At 51.2% G+C, this 15,570-nt stretch overlaps 3 protein-coding genes across 3 annotated transcripts in view; 2 read left to right on the forward strand and 1 right to left on the reverse strand.

The window, feature by feature from the left end:
- Positions 1–15,570, forward strand: part of LOC134009572 (mucin-2-like) — a 202,174-nt gene that overhangs the window by 145,809 nt on the left and 40,795 nt on the right. The gene's annotated exons all lie outside the window — the stretch shown is intronic.
- LOC134010088 (leukotriene B4 receptor 1-like) lies at positions 740–5,022 on the forward strand. Its single transcript, XM_062449956.1, has 2 exons — positions 740–1,310; positions 4,573–5,022. The coding sequence occupies exons 1-2, from the start codon at positions 747–749 to the stop codon at positions 5,020–5,022; spliced, it is 1,014 nt and encodes a 337-aa protein (XP_062305940.1). The 5' UTR covers positions 740–746.
- Positions 5,866–12,242, reverse strand: LOC134009587 (leukotriene B4 receptor 1-like). Its single transcript, XM_062449135.1, has 6 exons — positions 11,959–12,242; positions 8,917–9,333; positions 8,220–8,483; positions 7,790–7,990; positions 7,566–7,609; positions 5,866–6,972 (listed from the first exon to the last, which is right to left on the reverse strand). Exons 1-6 carry the CDS (start codon positions 11,968–11,970, stop codon positions 6,648–6,650), a joined length of 1,263 nt encoding a protein of 420 aa, XP_062305119.1. The 5' UTR covers positions 11,971–12,242; the 3' UTR covers positions 5,866–6,647.

Genomic DNA, 15,570 nt, shown 5'->3' on the forward strand with positions numbered 1-15,570 from the left:
GGAGGCTGGAGGGGAGGGAGGAGGCTGGAGGGGAGGAGGGGAGAGGAGGAGAGAGAGGAGGAGGGGTGGAGGGAGGGATACTGGAGGGGAGGGAGGAGGGCTGGAGGGGAGGGAGGGGAGAGGAGGAGAGAGGGGAGGAGGGGTGGAGGGGAGGGAGGATGGGCTGGAGGGGGAGGGAGGAGGGCTGGAGGGGAGGAGGGATAGGAGGAGAGAGGGGAGGAGGGGTGGAGGGCGGGCTGGAGGGGAGGGAGGAGGGCTGGAGGGGAGGAGGGAGAGGAGGAGAGAGGGGAGGAGGGGTGGAGGGAGGGCTGGAGGGGAGGGACGAGGGCTGGAGGGGAGGGAGGAGGGCTGGAGGGGAGGGAGGAGGGCTGGAGGGGAGGGAGAAGGGCTGGAGGGGAGGAGGGAGAGGAGGAGGGTGGGATGAGAGCACAGCGTGTGACTGTTTATTGCAGGCTGTAACGGATGTTTATGTGATCCAAGCAGCTCAGTCCATCCAGCCATCTACGTCTGACCTGCATTGAACCCCCTCACCCCTAACCCCCGGCCCTCCTCAACACTGGTTTGAAACCAAGGAATTGTGTACAGTACAGATCAGATTAGATGAATGTGGACCCTACTGTGTTTAGAGAGAGCGTGTTTGTACGTGTGACCTTTATCATCTCCCCTTAGCACTCTCTCCCCCTCCCCACTCTCCCTTCTCCCCTCCTCTCCCTTCTCCCCTCCTCTCCCTTCTCTCTCCTCCCGGGATGGACGTGTCTGCCGGGAACACCAGCACCTCCTCCCCCAACGCCTCCTCTCCGAGCGTGACTCCCCTCACCTCCTCCCTCAGCTTCTCCCTGCTGCTGATCGCCATGGTGACGGGCCTCCCCGGCAACCTCCTGGTGGTCTTGAGCGGCGCGTTCCGACCGCGAGGAGGACCCCGCCGACGGCGGCGGCGCTCCATCTCCGCCCTACTCGTCCTCCAGCTCGCCTCCGCCGACTTCCTGGTCCTGCTGACCACGCCCTTCTTCCTGCGCCAGGTCTGGCGGGGCGGCGCGTGGGAGTTCGGGGAGGGCGCGTGCAAGCTGCTCCACTACGCCTCCGCCGTTAACATGTACGTCAGCGTCTACCTGGTGGCTCTCATGGGGCTGGACCGGCACCTGGGCGTGGCGCGGCCCTTCCTGTCCCAGCGCCTCCGCACCCGCTCCCGCCTCTACGCCGCCCTGGCCGCGGTGTGGGTCCTGGCTCTGACCATGCCCGTGTCGCTGCTCGTGTACCGGCGCGTGCAACACGGGATGTGTTTCCTGTCCTACCCCACGCCGGGCCACCGGGTAACTATGACGATTTGTGTTGTTGAGTTGGAATGCAGAGGGAGTCTTACATTGGATGTTTTGAAAGTACATGTGGCTTCCACATGCACACACACACCCTGACACACACACACACACACTCTGACACACACACACCCTGACACACACACACCCTGACACACACACACACACCCTGACACACACACACCCTGACACACACACACCCTGACACACACACACACCCTGACACACACACACCCTGACACACACACACACCCTGACACACACCTTGACACACACACACACCCTGACACACACACACCCTGACACACACACACACCCTGACACACACACACCCTGACACACACACACACCCTGACACACACACACCCTGACACACACACACACCCTGACACACACACACCCTGACACACACACACACCCTGACACACACACACCCTGACACACACACACACCCTGACACACACACACCCTGACACACACACACACCCTGACACACACACACCCTGACACACACACACACCCTGACACACACACACCCTGACACACACACACACCCTGACACACACACACCCTGACACACACACACACCCTGACACACACACACCCTGACACACACACACACCCTGACACACACACACCCTGACACACACACACACCCTGACACACACACACACCCTGACACACACACACCCTGACACACACACACACCCTGACACACACACACCCTGACACACACACACACCCTGACACACACACACCCTGACACACACACACACCCTGACACACACACACCCTGACACACACACACCCTGACACACACACACACCCTGACACACACACACCCTGACACACACACACCCTGACACACACACACACCCTGACACACACACACACCCTGACACACACACACCCTGACACACACACACACCCTGACACACACACACCCTGACACACACACACACCCTGACACACACACACACCCTGACACACACACACACCCTGACACACACACACCCTGACACACACACACACCCTGACACACACACACACCCTGACACACACACACCCTGACACACACACACACCCTGACACACACACACCCTGACACACACACACACCCTGACACACACACACCCTGACACACACACACACCCTGACACACACACACCCTGACACACACACACACCCTGACACACACACACCCTGACACACACACACACCCTGACACACACACACACCCTGACACACACACACACCCTGACACACACACACCCTGACACACACACACACCCTGACACACACACACACCCTGACACACACACACCCTGACACACACACACACCCTGACACACACACACACCCTGACACACACACACCCTGACACACACACACACCCTGACACACACACACACCCTGACACACACACACACCCTGACACACACACACACCCTGACACACACACACCCTGACACACACACACACCCTGACACACACACACCCTGACACACACACACACCCTGACACACACACACCCTGACACACACACACACCCTGACACACACACACCCTGACACACACACACACCCTGACACACACACACACCCTGACACACACACACACCCTGACACACACACACACCCTGACACACACACACACCCTGACACACACACACACCCTGACACACACACACCCTGACACACACACACACCCTGACACACACACACCCTGACACACACACACCCTGACACACACACACACCCTGACACACACACACACCCTGACACACACACACACCCTGACACACACACACACCCTGACACACACACACACCCTGACACACACACACACCCTGGCACACACACACCCTGACACACACACACCCTGACACACACACACACCCTGACACACACACACACCCTGACACACACACACCCTGACACACACACACACCCTGACACACACACACACCCTGACACACACACACACCCTGACACACACACACCCTGACACACACACACACCCTGACACACACACACCCTGACACACACACACCCTGACACACACACACACCCTGACACACACACACACCCTGACACACACACACCCTGACACACACACACACCCTGACACACACACACCCTGACACACACACACACCCTGACACACACACACACCCTGACACACACACACCCTGACACACACACACACCCTGACACACACACACACCCTGACACACACACACCCTGACACACACACACACCCTGACACACACACACCCTGACACACACACACACCCTGACACACACACACCCTGACACACACACACACCCTGACACACACACACCCTGACACACACACACACCCTGACACACACACACCCTGACACACACACACACCCTGACACACACACACACCCTGACACACACACACACCCTGACACACACACACCCTGACACACACACACACCCTGACACACACACACACCCTGACACACACACACACCCTGACACACACACACCCTGACACACACACACACCCTGACACACACACACACCCTGACACACACACACCCTGACACACACACACACCCTGACACACACACACACCCTGACACACACACACACCCTGACACACACACACCCTGACACACACACACACCCTGACACACACACACCCTGACACACACACACACCCTGACACACACACACCCTGACACACACACACACCCTGACACACACACACCCTGACACACACACACACCCTGACACACACACACACCCTGACACACACACACACCCTGACACACACACACCCTGACACACACACACACCCTGACACACACACACACCCTGACACACACACACACCCTGACACACACACACCCTGACACACACACACACCCTGACACACACACACACCCTGACACACACACACCCTGACACACACACACACCCTGACACACACACACACCCTGACACACACACACACCCTGACACACACACACACCCTGACACACACACACACCCTGACACACACACACACCCTGACACACACACACACCCTGGCACACACACACCCTGACACACACACACCCTGACACACACACACACCCTGACACACACACACACCCTGACACACACACACCCTGACACACACACACACCCTGACACACACACACACCCTGACACACACACACACCCTGACACACACACACACCCTGACACACAGACTCCCTACCTGCTCCCGCCCCGCCCAGCAGGTGTTCCAGTGTTCTCTGGAGCTGTCGGCTGCCTTCCTCCTTCCCTTCGGCCTCATGACCCTCTGTTACCTCCGCGTCGTCCGCAAGCTGGCGTCCCACAGCCGGAGGCACCGGCGTTCCTACGGCAGGACCAACCGCCTCATCGGCCTCGTGGTGGGGACCTTCGCCCTCCTCTGGACTCCCTACCACCTGTCCAACGCCCTCCAGGTGGGCGCCCTGTGGTCGGGGTCGTCCCCGGGGCTGCTGCGCTTCTGCCTGAGGTCGCGACCCGTGGTGATCTCGCTGGGCTACCTCAGCAGCGCCGTCAACCCCGTGCTGTACGCGCTGGCGGGCCCCGCCCCCCCGGGCGGGCCCCCACGCCCCCCGGGGGGGCGGGGCCCGCCGGCCAGCTGGATGCCCCTCCTGCGGCGGCCGCCGCCGCTGGAGGGGCCGTCCGCAAGCAAGGCATGATGGGAGTGCAGGGGGGAGGGGCCGGAGGAGGCAGGCGGGGAGCGTGAGAGGATGCGGGCGGGTGTTCCAGAGGGAAGAGGAGGATGAGGTGGAAGAAAGAGAGAAAGAGAGAGGAGGAGTGTTTCAGTACTGTCCAGGACCAGCTGGCCGGTGTAGGGATATGAAGCGAGGTGCCGGGCTGTGCAGTTGGAGACCTGTTGACACAAGAAGGGACCGGGCTTCTGGGTAAATACGTCGTCGATATTATTCATGACACGTTTCCTCTATCTGATCACCTTTTATTGGATCACAGGACAGGACGTTCAGTAAGACAGGAAGGCGTTGGATTGGTTTTATTTCACAGGGTTGAACAATTTCACTTGTGGAAGGACATCTCCCAGGTGGAGGGTTCATATCAGAGTCCTCCTGTGTTGACTCAGTGCTCGTTCTATCAGGTCCACACATGTGGCGCCTACAGGAGGTCAATTATTCTTACAGCGTACAGTACATTTACACATCGCTGAAATCATTCATGCATCGTGCTGTGCATTCACACACGGCACGCACTCACACACCATCTATCACATGCATACATCACAATGAAAACAGGACTGCAAAAACAGACAAGCATCAGACTGTACACGTGTACACGACGCTGTGAGTCACCTCACAGCGTGAGGTCTCTCACCTCAGTCTCCGCGTCACACTCTTCTGCTGCCTGAAGAGCATGGCCGGGACAGAGTCGGCCAGCACTAGGACCCAGACGACAAACATCACCCGCAGTACCAGCCTTTCTCTAATCTCCATTAAGGAGAGTCGAGTGGGTACGGTTTAAACATGTACTTTGTAATACAACACTTTCCCTGTAATTTAATCATTTATTAAATGATTTTGTAAAACAAAAATGTTGCAGTTTATTTCTTATGTCACTTTGATGGTTGCAATCAAATTAGTCTTTGCTGTTCTTTGTTCAGTAACGTAAAATGCTGTGGCCATTTGTAAACCAGCCGACAACAAAACTAGTGGGAGAAAAAGCACATACAGAAAAATGTTTGCACAAAGAAAAAAAAACATCAGCCAGACAGCTCAAAACAAAATTCCTGGATAATGGCAGAAGCTACAGTGAAAACAGGGTCAATACAGGTTTTTCAAGTCAACAAGATTTTTACTTGAACGTTCTTCCTCTTGGATGTCCTCTTTTAGATGCAGGTATCTGCACTCTGCCAGTTTGTTTTCACAAGAGCGTCCAGAGAAAGAAGTTGTCCAACCTCCATCTCCAAAACACCCAGGAAGAATCATGTCGATGAACATGTTGTGAAAAGCAAGTGCCTTGTCGCCCTCTGGTGGATTAAAAGTAGACTGCCGGAAGAAGCCTGTGTGAGTTCCCTTCCAAATATGATCTCCTCCAATCATCCATGCCACAGCCATCATCAGTCTCCCCTCCAAAACCCTCTCAGGTGATCCTCCAGTTGTGTCTCGTCATTTCCCCCCATTCTTAGCTTCACCACAGGGGAGCTAGCCTTAGCATTAGCTTTAGCATTAGCACACTCACCTTACCACTCTACCTCCCATTCTCCGTTCTCTTAGCGTCAGTGGAGCTAGCATTAGCATTAGCCTGCGCTCCGCTAACTGCACAGCGCAATCCGTTACTTCCTGGTCTTCTCCTGCTTGAGCACGACGGGGCCGACGTTAACGGGGGAGCCCAGGCTCGTCGTGGACTCGGCCTCCCTCTCATTCAGACCGACGCCGTCGGCGTCGCGGTCCTTCTCCCGGCTGTTCTGGCTGTTCTGACGGCTCTTCCTGGTGCCGGAGTCCAGCCCGGTGCCCTCGAAGAGGCGAGCCATGAAGGCCAGGCCGTTGCGGCGGATGTAGGACTTGCCGGCGAAGGTGTAGAGGATGGGGTTGACACAGCTGCTGATGAACGCCAGGGCGGAGGTGACGGCACGAAATGACTTCCAGATGTGGTCCAGCCTGGGGGGAGGAGAGGTGGGGGGGGGGTGAGGAGAAGTGGAAGGGGGGGGGGGGGAGGTGGGGGGGGGGAGGAGAGGAGGGGGGGTGAGGAGAGGTGGAGCGGGGGTGAGCAGAGATGGAAGGGTGGGAGGAGAGGAGGGGGGGGTGAGGAGAGGTGGGGGGGTGAGGAGAGATGGGGGGGTGAGGAGAGGAGGGGGGGTGAGGAGAGGTGGGGGGGTGAGGAGAGATGGGGGGGTGAGGAGAGGAGGGGGGGTGAGGAGAGGTGGGGGGGTGAGGAGAGATGGAAGGGGGGGAGGAGAGGAGGGGGGGGTGAGAAGAGGTGGGGGGGTGAGGAGAGGTGGGGGGGAGGAGGAGGGAGCGGGAGATGGGATTCAGGGAGGGAGGAGAAGAGATGGAAGAGGGGGGGGGAAGGGCAGGAGAGAGAGAGGAAGGGTGGAGGAGTGGAGCGAAGAGATTGGTGGGTGGACGGTTGGAAGTGAGGAGAGAGAGTAGGTGGAAAAGCATATCGTCAAGAAAACGAAAACAGGTCACATGTCAGGTTGCCTGGTGATGATGTCATCATGAGTGGACGGCGAGGAGGGAAGGGACTCTACCTTAATTTTATAGCGGAATCCTTTGGAAAGAGAGCTGCAGCGACCTGTTAACGAGAAGATTTCGCAATGATGACAGATTGAAATATGTACACTCACCCCACGCCCCCACACACGCACACACATGCCTCCCTCCCACAGGCACTGACATCCCTCCCCCCCCCCACACACACACACACACACACAAACCCCCCAGGCCTACACACATACACACACACACAACGTACCTGTACCATGTTGATAAAGTGATACGGGAGCCAGAAGACGCAGAAGGTCACCACGATGGCCAGGATCAGCTTCTCGCTGCGGATCCGTCTGCGGAACCTGGTCTGTCTCATCTTGCGCAGGATACAGATGTAGCTGCCTACAATCACGCTGTAGGGAACTACAAATCCCAGCACCAGCTCCAGGGTGTACTGCAGGACCACCTGTGTGAGGGGTAAAGCAGTTTCGAAAGTCTATACTCAGAGCCAGGAATATAAAAGGAAAGCTTCCCGCTGGATACTTCCCTCACACACACATACACACACACATCCATAAACCACACACTTATACATACTCGCCTACAACTCATTTCAACATGACCTCCCCCATCACGAGAGCCAACCCTGCCCATCATCCCCCATCACGAGAGCCACCCCTGCCCATCTTCCTCACCTGATCCTGGTGGTCGTGGAAGGAGTCACACACCATGCGGACGCTGCTCCCATTCACACTCTTCTGCTGCCTGAAGAGCATGGCCGGGACAGAGGCGGCCAGCACTAGGACCCAGACGACAAACATCACCCGCAGTACCAGCCTGCGGCTGGCGAGAGCGATGATGTGTCTCGGCCACACCACAGCCACCAGCCTGTGGAGGCTCATGAGCATGATGAGCTGGATGGACGCGTACATGTTGGCCAGACACAGGTAGAAGAGCACCTATAGGTGGAGGAAGGGAGACACTTTCAGGAGACGTGTTTCCAGAAAAGAAAAGAATCCTAAAAGCATTTTTTCTACTGAAACGGACAAGAGAGGACAACCTTGGTCATGTGACCTCTCCTTCTCTCCTCCATTCCCTTCTCCCCCCACCTTCCTCTCCTCCTTTCCCTTCTCCTTCTCTCCTCCTTCAACATTCTCTCCTCCATTCTCTTCTCCCCCCACCGTCCTCTCCTCCTTTCCCTTCTCCTTCTCTCCTCCTTCAACATTCTCTCCTCCATTCTCTTCTCCCCCCACCTTCCTCTCCTCCTTTCCCTTCTCCTTCTCTCCTCCTTCAACATTCTCTCCTCCATTCTCTTCTCCCCCCACCTTCCTCTCCTCCTCTCCCCCTCTCCTCCTCTTTCCTCACCCTCACTCCCCCCCCCCCCCCTCCTACCTTGCACATGACGTTGCCAAACACCCAGCTCATCTTCACGAGGTAGATGATGAAGAAGGGGGTGAGGGCCATGAGCGAGCCGTCGGCCAGCGCCAGGTTGAGGATGAGGAGGGTGGTGACGGAGCGCTTGCGGGCGCGGGCTAGGATGCTCCAGATGATGAAGAGGTTGCCGGGGACGCCCAGGAGGAAGACCAGGGCGAGGATGAGCGCCCCCACCGTGGTGGCGGCCGAGTTGTCCACGATGCTCTCGCCCGTCGGGGCCTTCGGGGCGGTGGCGTTGGGGAAGGGCCCGAAGAGGAGGGAGGGGGGGAAGGGGAACGGGGACAGGGAGGTGGGGGGGGACAGGGAGGTGAGGGAGCTGTTGGAGGGGAGCGCCGAGAGGGAGGTGGTGTAATCATTGTAGGACATGGTGGGCACCTGAGAGAGAGAGAGAGAGAGAGAGAGAGAGAGAGAGAGAGAGAGAGAGAGAGAGAGAGAGAGAGAGAGAGAGAGAGAGAGAGAGAGAGAGAGAGAGAGAGAGAGAGAGAGAGAGAGAGAGAGAGAGAGAACGCGATAAAGCTGGTGTCTGTGTGTATATATGGTGTCTGTGGGTGTATATAAATGAACGTGTGTGTGAGTGGGTGTGTCCGTATTCTTGTTTGTTTGTGTCTGGAGTTGGTGTTCAGGAGTGTGTTTGTGTTTATAAGTAAACATTGAGATCCAAAAATTGTTGGTTTGCGCTACTTTTTTCTTCACCCCCATACAGTAAAAACCAAACTCTTGTGAATGCATTTCTAAATGTACCATTTCCTGACACATTGATCTTGGCAGGGATTTCACTTCAACAACAGTAAGTGTGTGTAGGAGTCTGTTGCAAGAGTAACAGGTTTTGACTGGAGGGGTGTGATTCCTGAAGGCAGGACGAGACATGAGAGGACTAGGTTAGCAGAGAGCGTGTCTAAACGTTGGTGGGTTGAGAAATGGAGCGTTCAAAAGCTAATAGTGTCTGTGAGGCTTTCGGTAGGAATGAAAGAGAAATATCCCCCCGAAAAAGACCTTGTCGGAAAATTAGAAGTTCATGTTGCGTTGTTTTTTACCCCATGTCTCTCTCATACACACAATCAAACACACACACAGCGATACAAACACACACATGCACAGATACACAGACTTGAATACCAACCGGACCGGTTTGAATGTTTGAATAGAGCTGTAATGATCAGTTACAGTTTTTCTGAATTGCTAAAACACTAAAACCCATTGGCTGAACAAAGTTCTCAGTTGAACTCATGTAGCTAATTGTGCAGTCTGTTGTCAATACCTTAAACCATTTCACATGGTAAAACATAATTTGCAGATCTCACATTTGTTCAGCACTTCACTTTTCAGCAAAACTCTAAACACATTCTCATTCTCAAAACACATTCTGCACTCTAATGCACATGTCATCCATACTGGTAAACACAAATGGCAACAATCAAATACAAATAGAGAAAACATGTCATTGACAAAACACAACCACTCAAAATTGATTTCACTTGTTTCAAATGATGTGACACAACCAATATAAGCCAGTTCAGAGAGCAAACAGGTTGTTGAAGGTGGGAAAATATTGCTTGTGATGTCGACAAAGTGCTCTGGCCTGACCCAGCCCAAAGACAAGAAGAAGCACATTGATCACATGTTTACTCCTTAGATTGTTGTCCCTTTTACTGTAGTATTGTATACTGTAGTACAGTGCATTGTAGGCTGTATACTGTACAATGAACAAATTGTATGGCCCTGAACATTGTGCTTTCCATTTGTTACAGTAACAGTACTGACTGCTCAATAGATTTTGACTGGTTGCAGGTTCATATCAACAAAGAACAAGAGTGAGTTGTGAGTAGTGAGATGCAGGGTACAGTACTGTATAGGGGTACAAGGAGGAGAAAGAACAAAAAAAATTGCAAAGAGCAAAGCAGAGTAGTAATTTCTGATACATTTTGAGCTACTATGATAGAACATGTTGTCGTTCATCGAAAGACAATGACGGATAAATATGAAATTTGTTTTGAGGTTACGTAAAAATGATCTTCTCCTTGAGAACTATATGTTTTGAACAATGTGTTTTCAATTTTATTGTGTATTGTTTACTGACTGCTTGATAGTGTATATAATTTTGATCACTTTGTTTATGATTTGAGAGCAGTGTTTGATTTTGAGCACAGGTAAATCTGTTTTGAGGCGAAAGCTTGATTTTGAGCACAGGTAAATCTGTTTTGAGGCGAAAGTTTCATTTTGCAAGAGGATTCAGAGGTTTTGTAAATAGTGCTTGAAGATGAGGTTTTGTGTTTACAGTTTTGAGAAAATGGGTGACTGTTTCAAGAATGTGTTTTAGCAATTGGGAAAAACTGTATTACAGTTCATATACTTGAGTGAGTGTGTAAGTGACAAGAGACAAAGACAGAGAGAGAGAGTGAGAGAGAGAGAGAGAGAGAGAGAGAGAGAGAGAGAGAGAGAGAGAGAGAGAGAGAGAGAGAGAGAGAGAGAGAGAGAGAGAGAGAGAGAGAGAGAGAGAGAGAGAGAGAGAGAGGGAGAGACAGAGAGAGAGAGAGAGAGAGAGAGAGGTGTGTAAGTGGGTGTGGGTGAAAACATAGTTTGCTGAGGGAGAACGGTATGAATGATGTAGAAAAGAAAGAAAGACAGGAAACAGTGATAGATAGAGCCGTAAATCCAATGCAACTGGGGGTTTACAAGCAGTGACATTTCTCAAATAACCAGGAGAATGTCGTGAGTCCGAAACAGTTCTGGGCCGATCTAAAGCAGAGCGTAAATCGAGTCTGATTCTAATCTCTCCTAAAGTGGGTCTGACTTGAATCTTACTCAGATGCAAAACATGCCTTCCATAGGCCTGGAAGGCCTTATGCCTTCCATAAAAGATGATCCACCTGATTGTAGTCTGTGCTGTGAGAACAATCAGATAGTGCCGGACATAGTGCTATCCATCATAACAGCAATACAGCAGGACAGGGGTTAGTGTTTACGGTAAGGAAAGTAGGAAAGAGAGGGACTTGTACTCACCAGGGGGAACATTATCCTGGAAGGAGGGAGAGAGGTATCCAAAAATACCGAGAGGAAGAAGTGCTGAATAAGAACTCCCGATCTTCAGCTTCTTTTCTCTGTACTACGCCTTTTCTCCACGTGTTGCTTCCATCTCTCTTCTTCTCCTCCCTCTCTCTTTCTCTCTTATCTCCCTCTACCTCTCACTCTCCTACTATCTCAAAACAATATCATCTCTTTGCTTTTTCAAGCAGCCTCTCTCTCTCTCTCTCTCTCTCTCTCTCTGTCTCTCTCTCTCTCTCTCTCTCTCTCTCTCTCTCTCTCTCTCTCTCTCTCCCTTTCCCCTCCCCGGCTGTGTCATGCCTGTTGTGACATGCTGTGGAGAGAGAAAGGAAGGGGGTGTGTCTCCCTTGCAGGCTCTGGCCCACTTCTGCCCTGTCACTCAACGTGTCCACACCCAGCCTCATACCTGAGAGATGACAGTCCACCCAGGAGAGGAAGGAGTCTTTGCATTAGCGTCCATCGTGATAAGTATGGCAAACAAACACACACACACACAAACGTAATCACAAATTATGTCAAGGGCAAGGCACTTCACCCTACTTGCCTCTGGGGAATGTCCCTGTACTTACTGTAAGTCGCTCTGGATAAGAGCGTCCGCTAAATGACTAAATGTAAAAAATACTTAAGCTCTAACAGAGAGGAAGAAAGGGAGTTGTAAAGGAGGGAAGAGGGGAGTAAAGGAGAGAAGCATATGAAGAGGGGATGGAGGGGGAGTGTGGAGATGAAGCAACAGGAAGTGAAGGAGTGAGAGGGCTGAGTAATAAAATGAGACAGAAAGTTTCTTGTACCACACATTCTTAGACCAATATATACTGTAACTCTGAACGGTCTTTCACATGTCTTTATTCAGCTGTGCAGGTGCATGATATCAACCACCAGGAGATCAAAGCAGGAGAGAGAATGAACAGATTACTCAAACAACACTACATGAACACTTCCATCTCAATAGTGAGTAGCACATGTACCCAAACATTACAACACATCATTAGTAAAACTCTATTTACTGAGTAGCAGGAGAGGAAGTAGACAGTGATGTATATTGTCTAGTAGAGCCAAGACTAATACAATCATCAAGGTGAAAGGTCAGTAGTTTTAGAACAAAATAACAATGATTATAAAACAAATAAAACAATTACAGGGGTCTGTATGATGGTATAAAAATATCACTCATCAATAAAATCCTCTACCACAGTTTAATAATTTGTGCACTGTCACCATAGAAACCAAGATACATCCCAGGGTAAAGTGTCTGGGTGAAGGTGGTCTGGACTCTGTGGAGGAGGGTCACTGTGTCAGAGACGACACTGTAGAAGGACAGAGTACCTGCCTTGTGATCCAGGTACACTCCTACTCTGGAGGACCGAGGGCCTGATACTGCAGTCTCAACACTGTCATGTCTGAACCTGTAACCATCACTATAGCACAGTAAACTCCAGGACTTGTCACTGTCACCAAAGTAAGAGTTGTCGTCTGTTCTGCTGATGTCTTTATATGAGACTGCTATGTTAACACGGCTATGTTTCCTCTCCACCTCCCAGTAACAGCGTCCAGACAGAGCCTCTCTACACAGCACCTGACTGTACCTGGTGAACCTCTCTGGATGGTCAGGATATGGCTGCTGCTTTATTATGTCACCTTCCTGTTCTCTTCAGACAGAGAGAGGTGTTTATGTGCTGTGTTTGGGTCCAGTGTGAGCTGACAGGAATCTGGGAGCAGAGCAGAGACCAGATCAGAGTTAATAACACATCCATTCGACTAGATCAGAATTTATTATTCAACAGTGGAGAGAGACCTGGACACTTCAGAGACTCACATGGTAAGAGGTCTGCTCTGGTCTTGGGCTCTGGAGGCAGGAACACAAACACATACACTCATATACAGATACATACACACTATCACATAAATAAGATCTAGCGATATGTGCTGCAGTCTGCACAGTTTGAAGATCTCATCACATTTCAACCCTCCGTTCTAAAGGCTTACACATCAAAACAATACTTTTTAAAATACAAACTATAATAATAGATAATAATAATAATAATACATAAGACATTATGTAAAAAACTATTTTGTGATCACCTAGGTTCAGCGTTCAATTAAATAGTGTTAAACAACTGGATGATATAGTATACCATATTTACATCTGATATTTATATCTGATCTGAGAGGAGGATACTGAATAACCGCTAACCGGTTTAAACCAGTTTTCACACCGAATGGTAAAGAATCTGAGGACATGTACCTGGATTGTGTTGCAGTATCATATAGACCACTAACGCCAGGAACACCACCAGGATTGACCTCTTCGTTGTCACAATGTATCCATCTGGAGCTGGGTCTGGAGCTGGGTCTGGAACTGGAGTTGGGGATTCATATTTAGGTTAATATTGAATATATAAATATGAAATATGAAATAAATCCCGAAATTAAACAAGTCAATAAATATATAAATAAATGTATATATGACAACAGATTTTAAAAAAACAATTTTTTTAATCAGGGGACCGTAACTGAAATTTGAAACTTTTCTCTAAACAATGTCTAAATCCAGGAGGATAATCTGAAGTTTCTCCAGACCTGCTGTGTTTACCCAGCTCACCTGTGGTGGAGATGTTGGAGCACTCTCTCTGGATCAGCTCCTATAGGTTCTTTCTCAGGTCAAAGACCACCTCAGTCACATGTTTGAAGTACTGAACAGGAGGAACACTGGTACTGGAGAGAGACTGGTAGTTCTGAAGAGAGAGAGATTGGAGAGGGAGACAGAGAGAGAGAGACACAGCTACAGACAAACAGGTTAAGCAGAGTTCAAGCTGCAAGCGTAGTCTAGTTACCTGGAGGAAGTGAATGTTGTCCTCTGTGTGTGAGAGCTTCTCCAGAAGAGGAAGATATGGAGAGAGACTGAGACAGTCAGTATGATAGAGTCAGGAGAAATAGAGAGACATATTTATTCAGACAGAGGACTGAGTGTGTGTGGGTTAGGTGTGAGCTGTCTGGGAGCAGAGAAGACAGTCCAGTTTGAAACAGTGTTTTAATGTTTGGGTACATGAAAGTGTTGACTCAAGCCCCTCTCACACAGACACACTATCCCCCTCTCTTTTTCTGTCTTCATAAAATTTTCTGTCTCTCTCTCTCTCTCTATTGGCTGCAACTGTCTGCCATCAACCAAGCAACTGCACACTGCCCTTTGTACCACCACCTGTAATTATTGTGGTTGAGAAATTGCCTGGTTATTTCCAAATAAACCCCTGCATAGTAATTCTACATGTGAACAAATTGTTTCCTTTAAACAACAGTCTAGTTGTCTCATAAAGAGAAGCAGTTAAACGTTGAGCCTCGCCCACTTTGAGCCTCGCTCCGAAGTGAACATTGCAATGAGGGTCTTCTATCCTGATCTGCATCCAGATCCCTCTCACATAAAGCCCCACAACATGGGAAGAAGGGAATGTTGTTTAAAAACAGTCATTCAGAAAGAAAAGGCGCCTGGTGGGATGGAGTGTAACATTTTATGTTACTAGTGAATTGTGACATAAGAGCTTAAGATTTGAACGTAGACTGCAGGTTTTCTGCCTG

The sequence above is a fragment of the Osmerus eperlanus genome, chromosome 23, assembly GCF_963692335.1.
Source record: "Osmerus eperlanus chromosome 23, fOsmEpe2.1, whole genome shotgun sequence".
Lineage (NCBI taxonomy): Eukaryota > Metazoa > Chordata > Actinopteri > Osmeriformes > Osmeridae > Osmerus > Osmerus eperlanus.